Source organism: Canis lupus, chromosome 23 (assembly GCF_003254725.2).
Source record: "Canis lupus dingo isolate Sandy chromosome 23, ASM325472v2, whole genome shotgun sequence".
NCBI classification, from domain to species: domain Eukaryota; kingdom Metazoa; phylum Chordata; class Mammalia; order Carnivora; family Canidae; genus Canis; species Canis lupus.
In genome coordinates, this window is record NC_064265.1 from 2,763,495 (window position 1) to 2,787,060 (window position 23,566).

At 38.6% G+C, this 23,566-nt stretch overlaps 1 protein-coding gene across 5 annotated transcripts in view; it reads left to right on the plus strand.

The window, feature by feature from the left end:
* Window positions 1–23,566, plus strand: part of ANO10 (anoctamin 10) — a 228,679-nt gene that overhangs the window by 24,589 nt on the left and 180,524 nt on the right. For 2 of the 5 annotated variants that reach the window (XR_007405152.1, XM_025461462.3), the window contains exons 5-9: window positions 8,601–8,720; window positions 11,504–12,073; window positions 13,478–13,533; window positions 15,175–15,249; window positions 17,274–17,456. Coding sequence is in view for 4 of the 5 variants with exons in the window: in XM_025461462.3 (XP_025317247.1) it covers window positions 8,601–8,720; window positions 11,504–12,073; window positions 13,478–13,533; window positions 15,175–15,249; window positions 17,274–17,456 (1,004 nt within the window). In the remaining variant the exon portion in view is untranslated. The remainder of the gene's footprint in view (window positions 1–8,600; window positions 8,721–11,503; window positions 12,074–13,477; window positions 13,534–15,174; window positions 15,250–17,273; window positions 17,457–23,566) is intronic. The other 3 variants (XM_025461464.3, XM_049099760.1, XM_049099761.1) reach the window with 3 other exon arrangements.

The window sequence follows — 23,566 nt, forward strand, 5'->3', positions numbered from 1 at the left end:
TACTGTTCCATAGATCTAAATGTCTGTCTTTGTGCCAGGTACCATACTGCTTTGATTTTAATAGCTTTGTGGTATCATTTGAAATCTGGAAACATGATACCTCCAGCTTTGTTTGTATTTCTTAAGATGGCTTGGGTTATTCAGGGTCTTTTGTGGTTCCCTACAAATTTTAGGATTGTTTGTTCTAGTTCTGTGAAAAATGCCATTGATATTTTGATAGGGATCACATTGAATTTGTAGATTTCTTTGGCTAGTATCAACATTTTAGCAATATTAATTCTTCCATTTCATGAGCATGGTATATCTTCGTTTATTTGTGTATCTTCAGTTTCTTCTCTCAGTGACCTAAACAATTTCACCTCCTTGGTTAAAGTAATCCTATGTATTTTGTTCTTTTTGATGCAATTATAAGTGGAATTGTTTTCTTAATTTCTCTTTATAATATTTTGCTACTAGTACATAGAAACATAGTAGATTTCTATTAATTTTATATTACTCAGCTTTATGAATAAATGAACTGGATTCATTTAATCTAATAGGTTTTTTGATGGATTCTTTAGGTTTTTCTATATATAATATTATGATATCTGCAAATAATGACGGTTTTACTTCCTCCTTACCAAATTGAATGCCTCTTATGCCTTTTTGCTGTCTAATTGTTGCAGCTAGGACTTCTAACACTACGTTGAATAAAGGTGGTGAGAGTGGACATCCTTGTCTTGTTCCTAATCTTGAATGTGATGTTTTCTGTGTTTTTTGTCACACGTGGCCTTTATTATGTTGAGGTATGTTCCCTCTATACCCATTTTGTTGAGAGTTTTTATAAATGGATTTGAGTTTTGTCAAATACTTTTTCTGCATCTGTTGAGATGATCATATGATTTTTATCCTTCATTTTGTGAATGTGGTATATTACATTGATTTGAGGATATTGAACCATCCTCACATCCCTGGAGTAAATTCCACTTGATTATGATGTGTGATCCTTTTAATGTATTAATGAATTTGATTGCTTATATTTTGTTGAGGATTTTTGCCTCTATGTTCATCAGTAATACTGGCCTATAATTTTTTTTCTTTGATAGAATCTTTGGTTTTGCTATCAGGGTAAATGCTTGCCTTGTAAAATGAATTTGGAAGCCTCTATTTCTCTTCAAATTTTTAGAATAGTTTGAGAAAGATAGGCATTAACTCTTCTTTAAATGTTTGGTAGAGAGGTGCCTGGGTGGCTCAGTTGGTTCAGCGTCTGACTCTGGATTTCAGGTCAAGGTCATGATCTCAGGGTCGTGAAATTGGGCCCCTCATTGGGCTCACACTCACTGCAGAGTCTGCTTGAGATTCTTCTTCCCCTGCCCCTCCCCCTGCTCACACTCTCTAAATAAGTAAGTAAATAAATCTTAAAAAGAATGATCGGATTCACCTGTGAAGCTGACTTGTTCTAGGCTTTTCTTTATTGGAAGTTTTTTGATTACTGATTCAGTTTCATTATTAGTAATCAGTCTGTTCAGATTTTCTCTTTCTTCCTATTTCAGTTTTCCCCTGAGGATTCAGTGTTTCCAGGAATTTACTGGTTTCTTCTAGGTTGTCCAGTTTGTTGGCATATAAAACTGTGGGTAGTAAGTAGTCTGTTAAAATCCTTTGTATTTTTGTGATGTCGGTTGTAGCTTCTCTTCTTTCATTTCTAATTTTATTTGGTTCCTCTTACTTCCATCTCTCCCTCCTTTGTTTCTTCTTCTTTTTTTTTTTGATGAGTCTTGTTTATCAATTTTGTTTATCTTTTTGAAGAACCAGCTACTAGTTTCATTTATCTTTTCTATTATTTTTAAAGTCTCTATTTCATTTATTTCTACTTTGATCTTTATCATTTCCATCCTATTAACTTTGGATTTTGTTCTTTTTTTTTTTTTTTTTTTCAGTTTATTTAGGTGTAAGGTTAGATTGTCTATTTGAGATTTTTCTTGTTTCTTGAGGTAGGCCTCTATTGTGATAAACTTCCTTCTTACAGCTGCTTTTCCAGAGTCTCATTGATTTTGGAACATTGTGTTTCCATTTTCATTTGTCTGGAGGTTTTGTTTTTTTCTTTTTTAATTTACTCATTGATCCATTCGTTGTTTATTAGTGTGTTGTTTAGCTTCTGTGTGTATGTTTTTTAAATTTTTTTCTCATAGTTGATTTATAGTTTTATACCATTGTGATCAGAAAAGATGCTTGATAATGATTACAGTCTTCTTGTTTGTTGAAACTTGTTTTGTTCCCTAACATAGGATTTATCCTGTTGAATGTTACATGTGGACTTCAAAAGAATGTGTGTTCTGCTGGTTTTGGATGGAATTTTAATATATCAGTTAGTCCACCTGGTCTAATGTATCATTTAAGACCACTGATTTTTTTAAACTGATTTTCTGCCTAGATAATCTATCCGTTGATGTAAATGGGGCATGAAAGTCCCCTACTATTATTGTATTATAGTCAGTTTCTCTGTATTTGGCTCTTAATATATGCTTTTTTTATTTAAGTGCTCCTTAAAGTATAGTATTATGGTATTAAGTACCTATGTTGGATGCATAGGTATTTATAATTGTTATATCTTCTTGTTGGATTGATTTTTTTATTATTATGTAGGTCCCCTTTGTTATACAGTCTTTGTTTTCAGTCTATTTTGTCTGATATAAGTATTGCTACTCTAGCTTGCTTGTCATTTTCAGTTTCATGGACTGTCTTTTCTCATCCCTTCACTTTTAGTCTGTGTGTATCTTTAAGTCTGAAGTGAGTCTCTTTTAGACAGCATATAGAGAAGTCTTGTTTATTTACCCATTCAGTTGCTCTGTATCTTTTGGATACACTTGGAACACTTTGTCCATTTATATTTATATTGGTAGGTATGGACTTACTGCCATTTTGTTAATTATTTTTTGGTTATTTTTGTAGTTTTTCTGTGTTCCTTCTCTTGCTTACTTCCTTTGTGGTTTGATGATTTTCTTCAGTGTTATGTGTGAATTCTTTTCTTTTTAATTTTGTGGATCTACTATAGGTTTTTGGTTTGTGATTACCATGAGGTTCACATATAATACCCTATGTATGTAGCAGTGTGTTTTAAGGTGATGGTTACCTAAGTTTGAGCAAATCCTAAAAGCACTGCATTTTTTACTCTCCCCCCTACCCTGTTTTGTGTTTTTTTTGTCATCATATTTCACATCTTTTTATTTTTTTATTTTCCCATAATTAACTGTTGTAGATATTACTTTTGTCTTTTAACCTTCATACTAGTTGTGTAAATGATTGATCTACCACTTTTACTATATGTTCACTGTTAGTTAGATTTTTTTCTTTCAAAAATTTCTTCTAGTTATGGCCTTTTCTTTTCCACTTAAAGAAGCCCCTTAACATTTCCTGTAAAGCAGGTCTAGTGGCAGTGAACTCTTTTGTCTGGGAAACTCTATCTTTACTTCAATTCTGAATGATAACCTTGCTGGGTAGACTGTTCCTCTTTATGAGTTTTTACTTTCAGCACTTTGAATATATTGTGCCATTCCATTCTGACCTGCAAAGTTTGCCAAAAAAAATCAGCTGATAGTATTTTTTTTTTAATTTTTATTTATTTATGATAGTCACAGAGAGAGAGAGAGGCAGAGACACAGGCAGAGGGAGAAGCAGGCTCCATGCACCGGGAGCCCGATGTGGGATTCGGTCCCGGGTCTCCAGGATCGCGCCCTAGGCCAAAGGCATGTGCCAAACCCCTGCGCCACCCAGGGATCCCTCAGCTGATAGTATTATAGGTGTTCCCATGTATGTAACTAGTTGCTTGACTCCTGCTTCTTTTAATATTTTCTCTTTAATTTTTGACATTATTTTGTATCTTGGGATGAACCTCTTTGGGTTCATATTGTTTGGGGTTTTACTTATTTATTTATGAGAGAGAGAGAGAGAGAGAGAGAGAATGGGGCACAGAGACACAGGCAGAGGGAGAAGCAGGCTCCATGCAGGAAGCCCAATGTGGGACTGAATCCCAGGTTTCCAGGATCACACCCTGGGCTGAAGGCAGCACTAAACCGCTGAGCCACCCAGGCTGCCATGGGGCTTTCTTTCCTTTTTGGACCTGGATGTCTGTTTTCTAGTCTGTCTGCTGTAACTTCCTTAAATAAGTTTTCTGCTCCTTTCTCTTTCTCTTCTCTCTCTCTTTTTTTAATTAATTAATTAATTAATTAATTTTCTTTCTCTTCTCATTCTGGGACCTTTATAATGCAAATGTCAGTACCATTGATGCTGTCCTTAAAATTTCTTAAACTATCCTCAGTTTTTGAAATTCTTTTTTCTTTTTGCCATTCAGCTAGGGTCACTTTCATTACCCTGTTTACCAGATTGCTGATCCATTCTTCTGCATCCACTAATCTGCTGTTGATTCTTAGTGTATTTTTCAATTCAGTTATTGTATTCTTCAGCTCTGATTAGTTCTTGTTTGATATTTTTTGACCCTTTCTTGAAGTTCTTGCTGTCTTCATCAATTCTTAACCTGAGTTTGGTGAGCATCTTCATGACCATTACTTGGAACTCTTTATCAGGTAGATTGTTTATCTCTTTTTCATTTAGTTCTTTTTCTGAGGTTTGTCTTGTTCTTTCATTTGGAACATATTTTTCTGTTTTTTCATCTTGGCTCTCTGTGTATGTTTGTGCATATTAGGTATATCAGCTACATCTCCTGGTCTTGAAGGAGTGGCTTTTTGTAGGTGGACTGTGAGACCCAGAAGTGCATTCCTCCACTGGTCAGCAAAATCAGGAGCTCCAGGATAGTCCTTTGTGTGTTCCCTTCTGTTTTGGGTCAGCCACAGCTGTTGTGGGCTCATGGTGGATGGGAGCCCCTTTGGGGGAGCATCAGTTAAGGCAGAGGTGGCCTGGTGGGTGTGGTGGGGTGGAGGTGCCTTCCAGGGTAGGGAGAGTTAAGCAGGGCAATTCTGTAGGGGAATACCAGGGTGGGGCTACCAGTGCTAGCAAGTAGGTGCAGAATGTCAGGACTATTTCTCACCAGTACTAAGCCAGCTAGGTAGGGTGAGAACAATGGCATCTGCTAGTGCTTCTGTTCCTGGGGAATTTCCTGCAGTTGCCTGTACCTCTGGCATGTGCTAGTATATCTCCTTCGTATATGGCCCTGGTGCTTTTCAAACTGGTGCCTCTGCACTAGGTCTTAGGGTGAGTATGTAGATGGGTGTTTTAAAAGTAGCATCTTGGGAACCTGGGTGGCTCAGTGGTTGGGCGTCTACCTTCAGCGCAGGTTGTGATCCCGGGGTCCTGGGATTGAGTCCTGCATCCGGCTCCCCACAAGGAGCCTACTTCTCCTTTTGCCTGTGTCTCTGCTTCTGTGTGTGTGTGTGTGATGAATAAATAAATAAAATCTTTAAAAAAAAATAAAAGTAGCATCTTGGTTTTCTATAGCCCTCTGGCTTTCTTGGGATTAAGCTGTGCTGATTTTCAATACCAGACATTTTGAGGCCCAGTGCAGGTCCCCAGGGCAAGGTTGTCCCATGTGGGGCTTGAACTGCTCACTCCATAGGGAGTGCTATCTCTCCCACTTGTGGGATGCCATGCTGAGGGTGTGGTCCTGATCAGACTGCTTCTCTGCCCCTCCTGTGCTTCTTGATGTGACTTATTCTTTCTAGCCATTAAAGAGCCATTCTGTTAGTGTTTAGGTCATTCTCAGAGTTGTTATTTGTGTAGCTGTAGCCTTAGTGTGTCTGGGAAGAGGTGAGCTCAGGATCCTCCAGTCTGCTACCTCGATACTCCTGGGAAGCAGTTGTTTCTTAAATAGGCATGCACAGCATCATATTTTCCTTTGAAGGTAAGGGTCATTATAATTGCATTCTTAGCTGACAAGAGAAAGTTAAAGGATCAAAGAAAAAGATCTGTTTTTAGATGCTGAAATTGGAACCATACTTTTGGCGTTGATGGTGAAGAAAAGCTGCGTGATTTAGAACTTGAGTTTTTATATTCTCTGAGTTCCTTGGTTCACAGTCCTATTTTTAGAAGTAGCTGGTTATTATGCCTGCCTAGAGAGTCATCTATAGTAGAATGCAGTCAGTTTTTTAGAAAGAACTTAGACATAGTAAAATAATTTAGACATTGTTAGTTCAAAGTTGTATAACTTGATACAGTAATTGAAAAGGATAGTAATGGAAGAAAGAATACATTACAGCTGTGCATCTTCAAATACGATTTAAGAATCAGAGCAGCTGTGGGTGACCAACATTGACTCATGTGAGCTGAAGAAAAATCCACTGAAACACTTCAGAATAAAAATAATAAAAAATGGATTTGATAGCATCAGTGGCTAATATAACTTTTAAACCATGTACCTTTTCCCTCCTAACTACTGATATTTTGACTGTATGCTTTTTTGAGTCATTAGGGATTTCATAGCATCCATAGCTTTTCAAGACTTTTTAGAAAATATTTATTTATTTATTTTTAGAGAAAGAGAGCACAAGAGCAGGGGGAGGCAGAGGGAGAGGAAGAGGGAGACTCCAGCGGACTCCCTGCTGAGCATGGAGCCTGACCCAGGGCTCAGTCTCAGAACCCTCAGATCAGGACCTGAGCCGAAACCAAGAGTCAGATGCTCAACCAACTGAGCCATTCAGGTGCCCCTTTAAGACATTTTTGTAACTTCTGTGTGAAATATAACTGTAAGAATCATCTATTAAGAATTTTTCTTTCAGACTCAGACTTTTTCCTATGGTTGGTATCACATATCTCCTGTTTATCATTCTTTGTTCATTTCTAAGAAGTTAGCTTTACTTTTAATTTTATTATTATTTATTTTTAGAGAGGGAAGGGACAGGGGCAGAGGGAGTGGGAGAAAGGGAAACTTAAGCAAGCCCCACACCTGGTTTGGAGCCTGATAAGGGCTTGATCTCATGACCCTGAGATCATGACTTGAGTCAGAATCAAGAGTCAGACGCCACCCAGGCACCCCTGCTTTACTTTTAAATTACTCCAGAGTTTATGATAGAGCATCTGTCTTGAGAATACCGTCTCTCTTTGTTATTTGTAGTATTTCTACACTGAAAACTTAAAACATGTTTTTCTTCAATGCTGTAGACATTCCTTTATAATCTTTCTTGAGGGGCTTGTTTATTATGCTCATCACTTGTCTTTTGTGACAAGCTAGATAGAAAATAAGAGAGGCAGCCCTTGGAAGAGGTGAGCTTATAAACCTTAAGAGCTCAAACCTTATCAGTGGATGAAAACAGCAAGGCATCTTTTCTTTACGCAAATTCCATCTTATTACCTATATTCTTTAGTTAGAGACTCTACTAGGAACTTGTGTAGAAAGTAGTCCATCTCCTCACATATGGCACAAGGCACTGCATCAGAGCTCCCCACATCTGCTGAACACACTTCCTGCTAAGACCTGAAAACCTGCCCACACAGTGAGTCATTCTAAATAGTTATGGAGAGAGAATGCCGTTTTCACTTATTATTACCAGGGGATATTGTCTTTGCTTAAATTCATTTGTCTCTTTCAAATATGTGCATGAGTGATAAAATCATACCAGTCACCTGACTGCTGAAAGTTTGATTTCATTTGATTTTGATATTTGCTGTTTGTAAACATAAGCCTTTGTTACAGATTAGAAAAGATGAAAATGATTTTGTAAGTATTCAGTATCATCAAGCATGAAAGGAACTGAACACTGTCTTCTTACCTTCACTGCAGTGGGATGACAGGTCAAATCTTTCTAGGGGCAGTTTTATAATAGGTGTTCTAATTTAAAAAAATATGCTCTTGGGCCTAGCAATTCTAAGTGTGTTTGAGGAAATAGTGGGCAGCTGGAAAAAGATACACATATAAGAATTTTAACATTTGTTTGATTATTTTAGAGAGAGCAAGCATTCACTCATATGTGTGCCACAGGGGGAGGAGCAGAGGGAGAGAATCTTAAGCAGACTCCCAACTAAGTATGGAGCCTGATGCAGGGCTTGATCCCATGACTCTGAGATCATGATCTGAACTAAAACCAAGGGTTGGTGACTGACTGAGCCACCCAGGCACCCTGAATTTTAACATTTATAATAGCAAAAAAGTGGGGAGGGGACAAGTATTTTTCAGTAGAGGATTAAATTTATAGCACTTCACACAAGGGAATATTATGATACTGTTAGAAAGGACATTTCATGTTTATATGTATTGGCATGGAAAAACATTCATTATACACCACTACATGAGAAAAGATTACAGAACAATGTGTACAGGACAATCCTACTTTTGTTTTTATAATACATATTTATGAATGTATGTTTTGAAGTCTGGTTTTACACAAAATTGCTGTTTATAGTGGTTATTTTTTGTGAGAGGTTCTCTCCAGTTCTAATTTGTTCACTTCTTTATGGTTTAAAATTTTACATAAACTTGTATTGCCTTCATAAAGAAAATAGTTAAGATATTTACATTGTGGAGAACAAAAGAATATATGCCTTTAGAATAGGCAATATACCACTGATCTTTGTGTAGCACTCCTTCCTTATTGGGCTGCCCTTATAGCGTTTGAAGAAGTATGTCATGAGCGATCTCAAATCCATTTCATCTAGTTTGGCACATTTTCCCTCCGCAGTGAGAAGACTGCTCACCTCTGGCATCGTGATTCAGGTGTTCCCATTGCATGATAATGAAGCCCTGAAGAAGCTTGAGGACAGCTGGTATACTCGGTTTACTTTAAAGTATCAGCCCCTAGGTATGTGTCAATACCTGTTCTTGTAGAGGAAAGGAAGAATTAATAAGTCATGATTCAGCAGTGGTGTTTTCTCTCTTGGCTAGACATTTAACACAGCTGGACAGGGCTCACCAGCTGCAGGGAGACCAAAATTGGGATTGGATAAGATGAATTACATGACCTATTTAGTAATTTTTTAAAAAGGTTTTATTTATTCATGAGAGACGCATAGAGAGAGAAGCAGAGATATAGGCAGAGGGAGAAGGAGACTCCATGCAAAGAGCTCAACGGGGTACTTGATCCCGGATCCTGGGATCACGCCAAAGGCAGATGCTCAACCGCTGAGCCACCCAGGCATCCCTAGTAATTTATTTCTAATACCATTTCAAATGGACTGAATTACAAGCTTTCACTAAATTTCACCAACACAGGCAATGATCCCTGGTCAGAGTTGGAATAGAACAGACTTTTTAAGAATTTCATTTGACTGTGAATATTTTGTCTTTGAAAATTTCTGTTTCTTTAGAACTAATAATTTGAATGGATTGAGCTATGCTCATTTTTAGGGCCTAAACATCTTTTGTGGTAGTTTGTAACTATCTTGATGTGTATTACTGAATGTATCCATTTTCTCTGAATACAATTTTAAGAGTATCCATTAATTTATTTGGTGTGTGTTGAAAATGACTGTACATAAACTGACATCAGTTTGGGTGTGTTCAGATTTTTTGGCTTAGTTATGATTTTTTTATTTTTTTTAGTTAAGTTTTTTAAGCATAAGGATTATTGAGTTGTTAGATTTGACCATAAGCATTGCTATCAATATTTTTTTTAAGATTTTATTAATTTATTCATGAGAGACAGAGAGAGAGAGAGGCAGAGACACAGGCAGAGGGAGAAGCAGGCTCCATGCAGGGAGCCCGACGTGGGACTCAATCCCGGGTCTCCAGGGTCACGCCTTGGTCTGAGGGCAAGCGCCAAACTGCTGAGCTAACCAGGCATCCCCTATCATATTGTTTTAAAGATTTTATTTATTTATTCATGAGAATCACAGAGAGAGAGAGACAGAGACATTGGCAGAGGGAGAAGCAGGCTCCATGCAGAAAGGCTGATGTGGGACTAGATCCCAGGACTCTGGGATCATACCTTGAGCCAAAGGCAGATGCTCAGCCACTGAGCCACCCGGGCATCCCTCAGTGTTTCTTTAAAGGGAATTTCTCTTTTGACTTTGTTTAAAGGAATCCCTCTAAAATAATTTTATTTCTATTTCCATTCCTGAAAACGGCTAAATAGTAAACAAGTATATGTTTTTAAGATGAAATTTGAAATTGCATTTTGAATTTTTTTCTTGTATTCTTTGAAAGGAAAAGTTTTTTTTGATAGTTCTGGGTAATATGCTAATTATTTTGTGTTAAACTTACTGATATTTTTTCACTCCAGTAGCTGCTTAGAAAGTGAGGGGAAAAGTGAGTTGATGGTGAAGGCTGAGCATGGTTGTGGTAGAAGGTGTGAGGTTTTGGGGCAGGCTGGGACTAGGATTGCAGTTGGGGCATGGGCAAATCTTGACCTTCCCCTTGAAATTGGAAGAGGGAGGTCGTGTGATTTGGAGCCCAGGACCACGAGCACCTTTTTTTTTTTCATTGATTAAACATCCTTTAACCTGATTCAGATTTGAGGTGACACCATCCTATCATTTATTTTAATATGTTCGTGTGTTAGAAGAATAAAGATAGGAGAAAATAGCTTATCCTGGTTTACTCTGATGCATCTTTTTAGACTGATCTGACACAATTATCTTAAAGTGTTAACTGCACGTAATAACCAGGAAATAATACCTCATTTCTGCCCCTCCCAAGCTCCTGCATCCCACCCTGGTCCCAGTGCAGGATGCTTTTGCAACCCAGGCACTCACCCAAGTAGATGCAGCTGTCAAAGGATGTAGTGTTGGCGATGCCTTTTGGATTAGCTCATGTTGTGTTCACAGAATATTTAACAGTGATATTACTTGTCCTTTCTTTCGCTCAGTTCTTTTATGAAGGTATAGATAAATGTGACCTGTGGCTGTTCTAGAAGTTAATGTGTAGAATATTGTTTTCTGCTTTTGAATAATTTTTCTTCAGTATATTGAATCATTTGCCATGGTATATTGTTTATCAATATTTATATTTTTGGATAGCAGGAGTGGATACTGTGGACAGGGAGTCTTCTTTGAAAAGAGCGTCTATAACTATGATATTAAAGTGAGAGAAGGATGGAGAACATAAATTAAGCCCCCAAATTAAAATGGCTCATTGGCTATGGCTAAGTTTCAACTAGGATCTTAGAAATTTAGGACAATGGGCAGCCCCGGTGGTGCAGCGGTTTAACGCTGCCTGCAGCCCAGGGCGTAATCCTGGAGACCTGGGATCGAGTCCCATCTCAGGCTCCCTGCATGGAGCCTGTTTCTCCCTCTGCCTGTCTCTGCCTCTCTCTCTCTCTCTCTGTGTCTCTCATGAGTAAATAAATAAAATATTTAAAAAAAATTTTTAGGACAAACCCTAAGCTGAGTTTTTTTGGGAAGAGGGCATCCATCAGATAAGGAAATAAAAAGGAAACAGACCCAGGTCTCTAAGCTGGGACAAATATCAGGCCTGCTAACCGGAAAAGTGGGGTCTTTGTACTGCATAGGAAATGGATTTACCATCGCACACTGGGAAATGAAGGTACTAAATGATCCCCCTTTAACTAAAAAAAATAAGCTTACTTGAAATGGCAAAAGTCTTTGGTAGTCTGTACTTAAGGTCATCTTTTCCCTTTCCTTGTAGACTGTATTCGTGGCTACTTTGGGGAAACAATCGCTCTTTACTTTGGATTTTTGGAATATTTCACTGTTGCCTTAATCCCTATGGCGGTCATTGGGTTACCTTACTATTTGTTTGTGTGGGAAGACTATGACAAGTACGTGATCTTCGCCTCCTTCAACCTGATCTGGTCCACAGTGATCCTGGAAGTGTGGAAGCGTGGCTGTGCCAATATGACCTACAGGTGGGGGACACTCGTTATGAAGAGACAGTTTGAGGAGCCTCGGCCAGGATTCCATGGGGTCCTGGGTATCAATCCCATCACCAGTAGGGAGGAACCTCTCTACCCCAGCTACAAGAGACAACTGCGCATTTACCTGGTCTCTCTGCCGTTTGTGTGCCTCTGTCTCTATTTCTCCTTGTATGTCATGATGATTTACTTTGACATGGAGGCCTGGGCCTTGAGTCTACATGAAAACAGTGGATCTGAGTGGACCAGTGTCCTGTTGTATGTGCCCAGCATCATCTATGCCATTGTGATTGAGATCATGAACCGCCTCTATCGATATGCTGCTGAGTTTCTAACTTCATGGGGTAAGACTTGATGCTTGTATTTATGTCATATTTGCCTATAGGAAGTGTGCTTGTATCATAGGATTCCTATAACGGCTGCTTTGCAAAGCAAGGAGATGTTGCTGTGGGCTCACTATAGAGACATAAGGAGGAATTCATCAGCTTTGAGGGTTCTGATGCTCTCACCTCCTGGTTATCATGGTAGTCATAGAGGAATTTTAGTTACTGTACTCCAGGTGCCCTGCTAACTTTTTGTTCATGGTATCTTATTTTCACCTCCTCAGGACACCATGAAATAGAAGTTACATCACCATTTTAGGGACAAAAACACTGAGGGTTATTAACAAGGTTCAGGCAAATCGTAGAGCCAGGCTAATCCAGACCTTTCTGTGTCTAAAACCTGTAATCTCAATACTATAATTTTGTATTTTTTTTTGTTGAGGGTAGAGTAAATTATCTTCAGGTACTTTGGCCAAATGAACTGTGTCTGCTGTCTAGCTGTTTAGAGCACTGAAGCTATTGACCTTAGTGTAGTGGGTACTCTTCTATCTGTTTGTGGTTAAAGGGGAACTGGTTATAGTTTAAAAATGGTCTTGACAGGCCATTCACTCTTTTTATTCACTCAAACAAGTAAATATGTAATATTCCCCAGAAAGAAGTCTTTGTCTTAATTTTATGCACCATAAAGATGTTTTAAATTATTTTCTTCATTTAACAACTACTATTTACTGAGTGCTCTCCTTGTGTTGAAACTGGAGGAGAGATTTTGTGATGTTTCTTATCCTGACAGTGACCCTGGGGGAGGGCAGTATTGGTGCTGTTTTTGTGGGCAAGGTGGGCTGAGTATCAGGAGACTAAGAGACTTGGCCAGCGATAGGCAGTGGCTGAATAGCTGAGTGGGGGTTCCAGTCCAGGTGAGCCTAACACCATCGCTGGCAGGAGGACACTTCTCTTCAGAATCTTCTTGTTCTTTTGCCCTGATGTCCTAGGGCCTGTCCTCCCATGTCTCCTTTCCCCAGCTGAGGATAGATATTTGAATTGCCCTCTGAGTTAATCCTTGTGAGGCACACACACAGAGGGCTTTATTGCCCTCTTTAGAGGTTGCTGTCAGTTTTATTTATTCAGGGTCTTCTTCTGGATGGCTTTTAGTGGGATCATTTGCCAATACATCCCATATTTCTTTGTTGCAGTAATACTTGAAGAATAATTTCAGAACACAGTGCTCTGCAGTACTGTGGACAATGTGTCCTAAGCCGAGTTTCCTCCTAGGTGCTGTTCAGATGTGTGAGATGGAGCCATGAACCACATTCCGGCATGTTTGCTCACCGATGCTCTCTGCCTCAGTATATCCACCTTTACCCCATGACAGCCTCCCATACTTCTTGCTTATCTAAGAGAAATTTCCTCTCCTTTTTAATATTTTAGAGAATCACAGATTGGAATCTGCCTACCAGAATCATTTAATTCTGAAAGTTTTGGTGGTGAGTAGAGTTTTTATATACAGATCTATTTGGAGATGCCTGGGTGGCTCAGCAGTTGAGTGTCTGCCTTTGGCTCAGGTCATGATCCTGGGGTTCTGGGATTGAGTCCTGCCTCAGGCTCCCTGCATGGAGCCTGCTTCTCCCTCTGCCTGTGTTTCTGCCTCTGTTTCTGCCTCTTTCTCCTCTGTGTCTCTCATGAATAAATAAAATCTTTAAAAAAAACCCCCAAATCTACTTGGATTAGAAAACTTATGTATACTAGTTAATAGGGGTATAAATACGAAGACTGGCTTCTAATTTAAAATATCAGTATATTTGGTATAGGTAGGCAAGGATTGAGTGTGTTTACATATGTGTTCAGTTGTCTTACTGCCTATGTACACATGCTGTTAAGACTTCAAGTACAGAAATTAGTAGTAGAGTCAATTTCTAGTTATTTAACAAACTAACCATGTTATAGACCTGTTTCTGTTCTTTTCCTTTTGGTCACTTCTTTGTTTCACTATTCAACAATTCTGTTCAGTGATGGAGCATTACATTTTTTTTTTTTTAATTTTGTGAAAGAGTTTTCCAAAGTCTAAGAGATTCCCAGCATATTTTATTGGCTAGGAGGAAAGAAATGGAGAAAAGGCATAGTGTAACCTACTTGGTATTTGTATATAAGCTCACATACTAGGCTTCTTCCCATTATTATTATAAATAATAAATATCAGCTTGGAAGCCCCTCATTTATCAGGAGGTCACCTCAGCCATTGGGAACATAACTGCGAATTAAGAAAGGTACAGAGAGAGTCCTCTAAACTCTTCACCTGGAGCACAGTCCATGTACCTTACCCCCAAGAAAGGGTTCTAGAGAAACAAGTTTTTGTTACAGTTACAGAAATCATTCTAAGAAGCTTATTTATCTAGTTTTTCAGGTTTTAACTGATAGGAAAGTGTTTAGGTTTCTGGAGGTAGGTAAATTTGTAAAGGCAACAGTGGTAAGGAAGTAACATTTTTCATAAGTAGGTAATAAAAATTCGACAGTTTAGCAATTTGGACATTAGAAAAGGAACAAACAGCCATGTATACCTAAAAAGTCTTTGAAGGCTTCATTCTAGCACTGTGAGGTATTGATATTCAAAATGCTGGTGCTTGCTGTCTGGCTGTCCTAGTATGTCTCCGTGGGGCAGGGGAGTGCCAGGTTTTGCAGGGTGGGATGCACTGTTGGTGAGGACTCCAGAGAGATCCCCTTTGCCAGGTCTGTAGGACTCTTTGAATGAACAGGGGTTGGGGTGAGGTGGGTAGGTAGGGAATGAGCCCATCCAGGCTATCTGGAGTGCTGGTTGAGGGTGGAAAAGGCTGGGTGGGCCTTGCTCTTCCTCTTGTGTTAGAATATAGTAGAAATCTGCTAGGCTGGCCTGGAGTCCCAAACCAATTCATCTTCTAGGCTCTAGGCAGCTTTCAGAGTTCTCCTTTGCTTGCCCCTTGTGTTATTTCCAGAGTTTATGGACATGCTTAGTGAGGAGGAATAGGGGAGAAACAAGTCTATGCCATCTTGTTAGGACTGGAAGCTCCCTCAAGACATTTTTTAATGCTATATTTACAATTTTGATAAAGTATTTGTAAACCAGTGTGAAATATTACTCTCTTTTTTGGCAGTTCAACTTTCTGAATTGCTTTGCCTCACTCTTCTACATTGCCTTTGTCTTGAGGGATATGAAGCTGTTGCGTCAGGTGAGTGAATAGCAAAAGGTATGAGTTTTACAGGTTTTAGGGCTACTTTCCTATATTCGGGTAATGTATTTCACATTGTTATTTTTAGATATTAAATGTTACATTTTGTATATCTTGAAGCCATTTCTAAATATAAAACCATTAGCAATTGCACTGTGTATCATACTCAACTGAAAACAAATTAGTTGAAGCTAACCCACTTGCAAAACTAATATAGTAGAAGTAAATAAAATACATAGTTCATCTCAAAGCTTATAAATCAATTCTGATGAAAAAAGTATGTTTCTTTTTTCTTTTTTGAAGTATATTTCTTTTTTTTTTTTAAATTTTTATTTATTTATGATAGTCACAGAGAGAGAGAGAGAGAGAGGCAGAGACACAGGCAGAGGGAGAAGCAGGCTCCATGCACCTGGAGCCCGACGTGGGATTCGATCCCGGGTCTCCAGGATCGTGCCCTGGGCCAAAGGCAGGCGCCAAACCGCTGCGCCACCCAGGGATCCCTGAAGTATATTTCTTAATTGAAGTTTTGTGTGTGTCCCAGAGTGAGGGGTGATTGGTGTGACTTTAAATGTACTTTACACGTTTCCTTTTTTAAATGAATAAATTGTTAAACTTAGAGACCAGCAGGTCCTATGCAATGTTGTGTCTTTTCTGGAGTGTTTAGGAAAGTGCATTTACTTTGCTGTGTTGCCATTCTTGGATCACAAATACCAGTGAAAGATAAATTGAGTACAAATTATTGCTATCTAAATTATCTTTTTTATAACTGAGCCAGCTGTCAGAGCTGTTCTTTCTTGGTTTTAATATGCTGTAAACATTAGTAAAGAGAAAGAAGATTTTGTAGTTATGTCTAACTGCTTGCGTAAAAGTAAAATTAAATGCCACATTCTTAAGAACAATACGAGATATATTGCTACTTTTTTGAAAATTAAAAGTTCGAATAATACATTTTGAAATTGATAAGTTGGACGTACACATTGTCTTCTGTCCTGCTGTTAGTGTATTAGCAGGGTATGACTTCTCATTTCTTGTACCTTAGAGAGTCTCCTTTTTTTAACAGGAGATACGAGATGGGGTTAGGGAAGGACTTCTTAAATAATATGATTTTAATACCAGCAAAGGTGGTGTGTGATAGAAACACTTTTGTCTGTCTGGGGTAAGCAGAAATTGACACAGCATTTCTGGAAAGTTCTTGGGCAGCTTTGCCAAGAACCTTAATCCATCCCTAGTAAATCATCAGAGATAGGAACAAAGATTCATGTATACAGGTATCCAAGGAGCAGCATTGATAGTAGTGAATGTTGGGAATGATATAGTCAACAGCAGTCCGTGGGCTACTTGTATTTTTATTTGTGATTGGAAAAAAGTATCCTAAGATGTTAGCAGTGGTTCCATCATGCTTGTGGAATTATGGTGGACTTTTTTTTCCTCCTTTCTAGATTTTCTTCAGTGAAAGAGAATATGTTCATTTTGTAATTTTTTTTTAAAGTTTGGCCAAACTGGGATGCCTAGGTGGCTCCGCGGTTGAGTGTCTGCCTTCAGCTCAGGGTGTGATCCCGGAGTTCCAGGGATCAAGTCCCATATCGGCCTCCTGCAGGGAGCCTGCTTCTTCCTCTGCCTATGTCTTTGCCTTCTCTCTGTGTTTCTCATGAATAAATAAATAAAATATTTAAAAAAAGTTTGGCCAAACTGCTTTTTTACAAAGTTGGCAATATGTAGATTGTTATGTTGTAGCAAGGATGAGATGACAAAAAACACAATCTTAAGTTAAATTTTCCCCTGCCAACTCATAATTGATTTATTTCTTATTATAATCCTATTTATATATAACAATTTTTGCATTTTAGTATGTTATTCTTGTGAAAAAAAATTAGAAACATTATTCTAGCACCTAGCTTCGATACTAGTTTTTGTTGATAATATACTGTTTGTTGAAGGTACCATTTTATTTATTACATGATTATGTGTATACTGTGATCTCATTAAACTACATTGTCAGATTCCATTTGTGTGTTTCTTTTTAGAGCTTGGCCACTCTCCTGATTACCTCCCAGATCCTTAACCAAATTATGGAATCTCTTCTTCCTTATTGGCTCCAAAAGAAGCACCACGTGCGGGTGAGGAGGAAGGTGCAGGCTTTGAAAGCCGACATTGATGCTACATTATATGAACAAGTTGTCCTGGAAAAAGAAATGGGAACCTATTTGGTAAGTTTGACTGTTGCTGAATTAACCATTGACTAAAAGTGAGTTAACAGTCATGCACTAAGCTCAACACATGTGTTTGCTCACTGTCTCAGATGTAGCTACTTTAGTGTCTTTCCCGCCAGGGTGCTTTAAACAAGAGCTACTTTAAAGCTAAAAAGAAAAGGAGGAACTGCATTGAAATGTTGCTGTCTTTAATTAGAAGTTATGCCTAACAACAGCAGAGGGTAGGTTTGGCCAGTTCTGTCACTGCTCTGCCAAGGCTTGTGGCAGTCTTTGCTGCAAAGATGCTAGAGCCAGGGAGAGATGAGAAGGCTGCAAAGAGGCAGTACCTTGCTTGCTCGGGGTGCTGCCAGCATCTGGAGGAGGCTGAAGCCCACTGCTGAAACTGGAGTGCCAATCTTCAGTCTCATTTGTAGTTTAAATTACTTAGTTGTATTGTAAGTACAAAACGGTCCCTTTAAGATAGAAAATGTCTGAGTTCTTTGTAGGAACTGCCAGCAGATCACTGGCAGTTTGGCCACTTATAACAGTGGAAGCATCTGGCTTGTGTTCGTGGGCAAGGGGTGTCAGCGTCACATCTACTTTGGGTCACTGTACATCCTACCCCTTCCTCCTTAGGGTGGGTGGTACTCTTCTTATGAAATAGGTCCTGCAGTGGCTCATCTGTGAGGGTCCGTTATTGTGAAACTCACTTAGTCTTGCTTTCCATCTTAATGAATCATCTTCTGAGTTTCTTGGCTCCTGTGCCCCTTTTTCTTAAGTGCTTATGAGTTTTAGTCGGTATGTTCATCTTGAGGAGGAGTATATTCTCTCTCTGCTCACTTCTTCCTACCTTATTTTCACAACTGTCCCCTGAGCCTCTAAGTCTTTAGTCCAGAGCTCGCACCTTGTGATGACATCAGGGATTTTGGAGAGCAAGTAGGTAGCGTGCTGTTGACACAAGCTGTATTCCAGAGCAGCAGTTGTGGCTTTTTCCAGCCTCCTTTCCGGTTAAGTGAAACAATGTCCTAGCCCCTGGTTTTGTTCAAACAGCCTAGCCTCAGCCTCCAGGGGAGTGGGGTGCCTTTGAGTCCCCTGCTCCATAGGATGCAGATCTAGCCACCTTGTTGGCCTGTGGATTGGAGTCTGACCAGGCTCCTGCTCACCACCTTGCATTTTGTTCTATTTCTCACCTAAGCAGCTGATTTTCTAGTTTTTGAGTGGTGATATGCCTCTGATGAAAATATACATATATGCACTAGCGTTTTCTGTCATTGCTGTCTTTGAGGGAGAACATGATTCAAAGTATAAATTTATGGCACGCATGACCAGGAACACTATTTCTGTTTATACACAAAGGGTCAGAGAAAATGCAGGCGTGTGTGTGCACATGTAACACATACACGCACGCGTACACACACACATACACGCTCGCCTTTATGCGCAGGAAGAGTTAAAGGAACACATTTGCACAGTATGGCGCCATCTTGCCTGAATTGGTTTGAGGGCTAGCTTACTGTGGCCTGAAAAGTGTCTGCTTCATGCTGTGTCAGAATCCTTTCCTTGCTTGTTCTGGGGGAGTGCTATTTCTGGCTGTGTTTATTTTTTGTCCTTTACTCTCTTATGGAAGCCAACCAGCAGTCTCTCCTCCAAGCTCTTTATTCCATCCCCTTTATTCTGCATCCTCTCTCAAGGCCTCTTTTCCCAGTGCCCACCTGGAGCTCCCACATCTCCCACTTCCCCTTCTCCCTGCCTCAACTGTCAGCAGCCCTCCTGTCCCAAACCAAGCAAACCCTCACATCTTCTGCTGTTCATGTCCTATCTTTCCTGCCCCTCACAGTTTGTTGAAATAATTCTCCATATTTATATCTACTTTCTTCCTCTTCTTCCTATAATCAGAATCTGCCAATCTCTGAATTATTTGAGCAAACAACATTATCTCCCAAAGTGCCCCAGATCAAATTCACAGTCTTCTCAAGACCAGTTTCTTCTCCTTTTCTCCTGGCTCAGTGAGTAGTGTACAGTAATTCAACCAATATGCTTCTTGCCCAAGCAATTTTAATTCACCTAAGAACGGTGCACTAATAAGATGACACTGCCAGAATCTTAGACCTCACCTTTGTGGCATTTCATGACATCTGATAATATCTTTACAAAAGAAAATTAAGCATTGCTACTCCTATGTTAATAAAAGGCCGATGAAGCTCTGTGTTGTTCATCACCTGGCAACTAAATCAAGAACAAGATTCAAGACTTTGCTTTTCCAGTTGAGAGTCTTTCTGTCATTCAGCACGGGCTCTCTGAGGTGAAGTAAATGAAATAGGGCACAAGTTTCTCTTTGCGGGTCCTGGGTCTGTGAGTGGACGCTGGGGTTAGCAGTGCTACTCTTTAACTTGGTTGCAGGGTCCTGTGTGATCAGATGCATTTTCCCGTCCTCATATCCTATATGTCCCCCTCTACTCTCTCTGATGGAGTGACAATCCAGTATTTGCTATTTCAACTCTCTCCATGTATTGGGAGAGGGGACATACTTTTTGGTCATATATGCTCTAGATCGTTTCCTATGCACTGATTCTTCCCTCCAGGTGTATTTTTCTCCTCACTGAAGTCTGAACTTAGAATTGTACATACTGTAAAGCTCATCCTGACTGCTCTATGAGAATCTAACATAATAACCAAATTTTGGGGAAAACAAATTGGACTGAAACACAAACAACATTATAAAAGTAATACTTGTTAGGCACTGTAGGAAACTTGGATAATGCAGGACAGAGTAAGTAAAAAGTAAGGAAAAAGAACACCTCTGTAATGTCTCCACCGAGGGTAATTTGCTGGGGTCTTCTGACCCTGCTGCACCAGCCACAGGGCTAAGGCCATAGAGTGCCTCGATCTGCAGTGTACACTGCTGCCTCTCTCCTGCAAATTGCCAGTTCATACCTAACTGCAGAGCTGCATGAATATGAATTTGCATGACAAATGCTTCAGTTAGGGCAACATTGCCACACAGTAAACGAGCTGCCTTCTAATAAGGTAAACGTTAAGAAATTTGCTAAAAACTTAAACAGCACTGTTCTCTATACTGAACATTTTTGTCTTGGAAAACGTGATTATTTTTTCAGCAGTATTTTATTGATGTTAATGTTTTTATTTAAATGAATCAATGAGAAATAATTTTTACAGTTTGAGTTTTAGTTTCAAACATGCACTGGTAGAACTCCTATAAACAAAAGGCCTTTGGTGTCCTCAGTCATTTTTAAGAGTTTAGGGCTTCAAAGACCAAACAGCTTAAAACTGTGGATCTAGAATAGCTCTCCTGCCTTTTTTGTTTTCCAGGGCATTGGCTTTGGTGTAGCCAGTTGGTCCCATTGTTTCCTTACATGATTCAAGCTTGGCGATTACCAGAAGGTACCTCCATTGTACCCCATCAGGGGGTATGATGTCAGATTGCCCCTTGTGTGGGTTGGAGCTGACATTTTAGATCCCTGGATTGACTGCTGACAGGCAGATGGCACAGGAGGTTTTTCGCTTTGTAACAAATAAGTTATATGCTGGTGGATACATTGAGACTTTTCCTGTTTCCTTTAATTGGTAGCTTTTTAAAAATAGTTTTTAATTGGTTGTTGCCAGTACATAGGAATGCTGTTGATTTTTGTATGTTTTATCCTGCAGCCTTGCTGAGTCTTCCATTATTTCTAATCCATTTTCTTGAATTTCCTATGTAGACAGATATTTCAGCTATAAATAAATAAATAATGGCTGTTTTCTTTATTCATCTTCATAGTTATCTTTTGGGCTCACTAATGTGTTCAACATAATTTGGACAGAAGTAGTTACAATAGGAATTTTTCTCTTGTTCCTGATTTTTTTTTTTTTTTTGTCATCATTGAGTGTTGTGTTTGTCACATGTTTTTGGTAGATGACTTTTTACCAGTTTAAATGTTTTTTTCCTATTTACTAAGAGTTTGTATTGTGAAGGATGTTAAATTTTATCAAATTTTTCATTTATTTGCTTCTGTTGAGATTATCAGATTAAGTCCTTTCATTATTTAATATGTTCATTTACACTAATAAATTTCCTAATGGAACACCATGTGTACATTTATTTAGGGTTTTGTGTGACTTACTAATACTTTTCCTTTCTCAATCACTGAGGGCAGGGTCCCCATGTTATTTATCATGTTATTTACCTGTTAACTCTTAGCAGGCATTCAATATGGAATAAGTTTTATGAGAAGAATGTCCAGTCCCTGATGTCTGTGTGTTGTATGTTGTCCTCAGTATACTTTCTTCCCTTGTCCTGCACTCAACGTAGGGAACTCTCAGACATGGTGTTTCTCCAAGGCTGATTTGAGGAGCCAGTGGGATGGATCACTTGAAACCTAAAATTTTGTTTTCATTCATTTAGTAAACAGACATGTAAAATTAGTTATGATTTCATGGAAATATTATAGTATTCTTAATGACAGCTTTTCTCTTAAAATGTTATAAGTTTGTGTTAGTTGGTCCTTGCTAACTTGCCACTAGTATAATTATAGTGTCTTGGTTAATGTATTTTTATTTTAATATGTGATTATTTACTTTATTGAATTTGCATTTTTTTTCCCCTTCTTTCTGTTGGAGTACATCCCTGCTTTGCTAAATTTACTGGCTCCAAAGTGCTCAGAAGTGTAAAAGTACGATATGGCGTTAACATACTATACTCACTCCCTGTGTGAGATGGAAAAACAATGTCCAGTGCACTGCTGTAGGTGGGAGGAGCTCACTGGGTGTTGTATGCTAAAAATGCCTTCTGAAGGCTGCCTATTGGCACATCCAGGAGAATTTGTCCACACATCTCTGCAGAGGCTCAACCACGTACTTTCAGAATTGAAACAGCACAGTTTTGAAAGCCGAATGTAGGCTATCAGGATTTCTTAAGACTGAATTGTAAAAATGGCTTAATAGCTAAGATTTTCACTCTTTCCTAACTCTTGATTTCTACACTTTTCAGAGAAATGAATCGATGCCATATCATTAGGTATGTTTTAAAACCACATCTATATGCTACAACACAACATAAGGAAATACTTTCCAGAAGCAAATCCAACCACAGAGTGGTTTAGAAACTACTCACCACAGAATCTCCAGCTGAGTGCCAACCACCACCATCTCCTAAGGCACATGTGAACCTTGAAAACAGTAAAATCTCTGGGTTCATGCTTTCTCCATGTACTCAGAACACCTGAAAGAAGCACTTTCTACCATTCCCAGTACTTAGGTTTGGGTATTTTCTATTTTAGTGAAATACAAAATAATTAAATAACTTGGCTAGAAGTGCAATCTGACCTACACTGAAGCTCAGCTACTGAGCTTTAATATTCATGTAGTATATATAAAATATATTAAACATAAAATGTATATTAAATGTATAATACATTATATGTTTATCATATTAATATATAATATATAATATTAATGTATTTATGTATAACATATAAATATAGGCTATATGTAATATATATAAGATGTATATAATAGAATATATAGAATTACATAGAATATATATTTTATACTATATAGAATACTATAGAATACTTAATATTACTTTAAAATATTGTGACAAGTATTTTTATTGAGCTGGAATCATTGCAGCCTGTGTTCTTAGATGGTCATGAGGAGGCCAGAGCATGCTGGAAGTCAGCAAGTGTGACTTTTTGATGGAGTAACTCTTGGGAGGTTCCTTGTTGCTATCAGCTTTTTTTTTTCTTTGCTTTTTTTTTCAGAATTGGGATATAATTTGCATACCATAAAATTTTGCCATTTTGAAGTGTACAGTGTAATGATTTTTAGTAAATTCGTAAGGTTTTACAACAGTCACCACTAATTCCAGAATATTTCATCGTTCCCGAAAGAAATCCCATACCTATTAAGCAGTCAGTTCCTACCCCAGTCTCTGGCAACCACCAGTCTGCATTCTGTCTCTGTGGATTTACCTATTGTGTGCATGTCATGTAAATGGAATTGTATAGTATATGGCCTTTGTGTCTGGCTTCTTTCACTAAGCACAATACTTTCAAGGTTTATCCATGAGATAACATGTATCCGTACTTTATTCCTTTTGTGGTTGAATAAAATTCCATTGTATGGATATA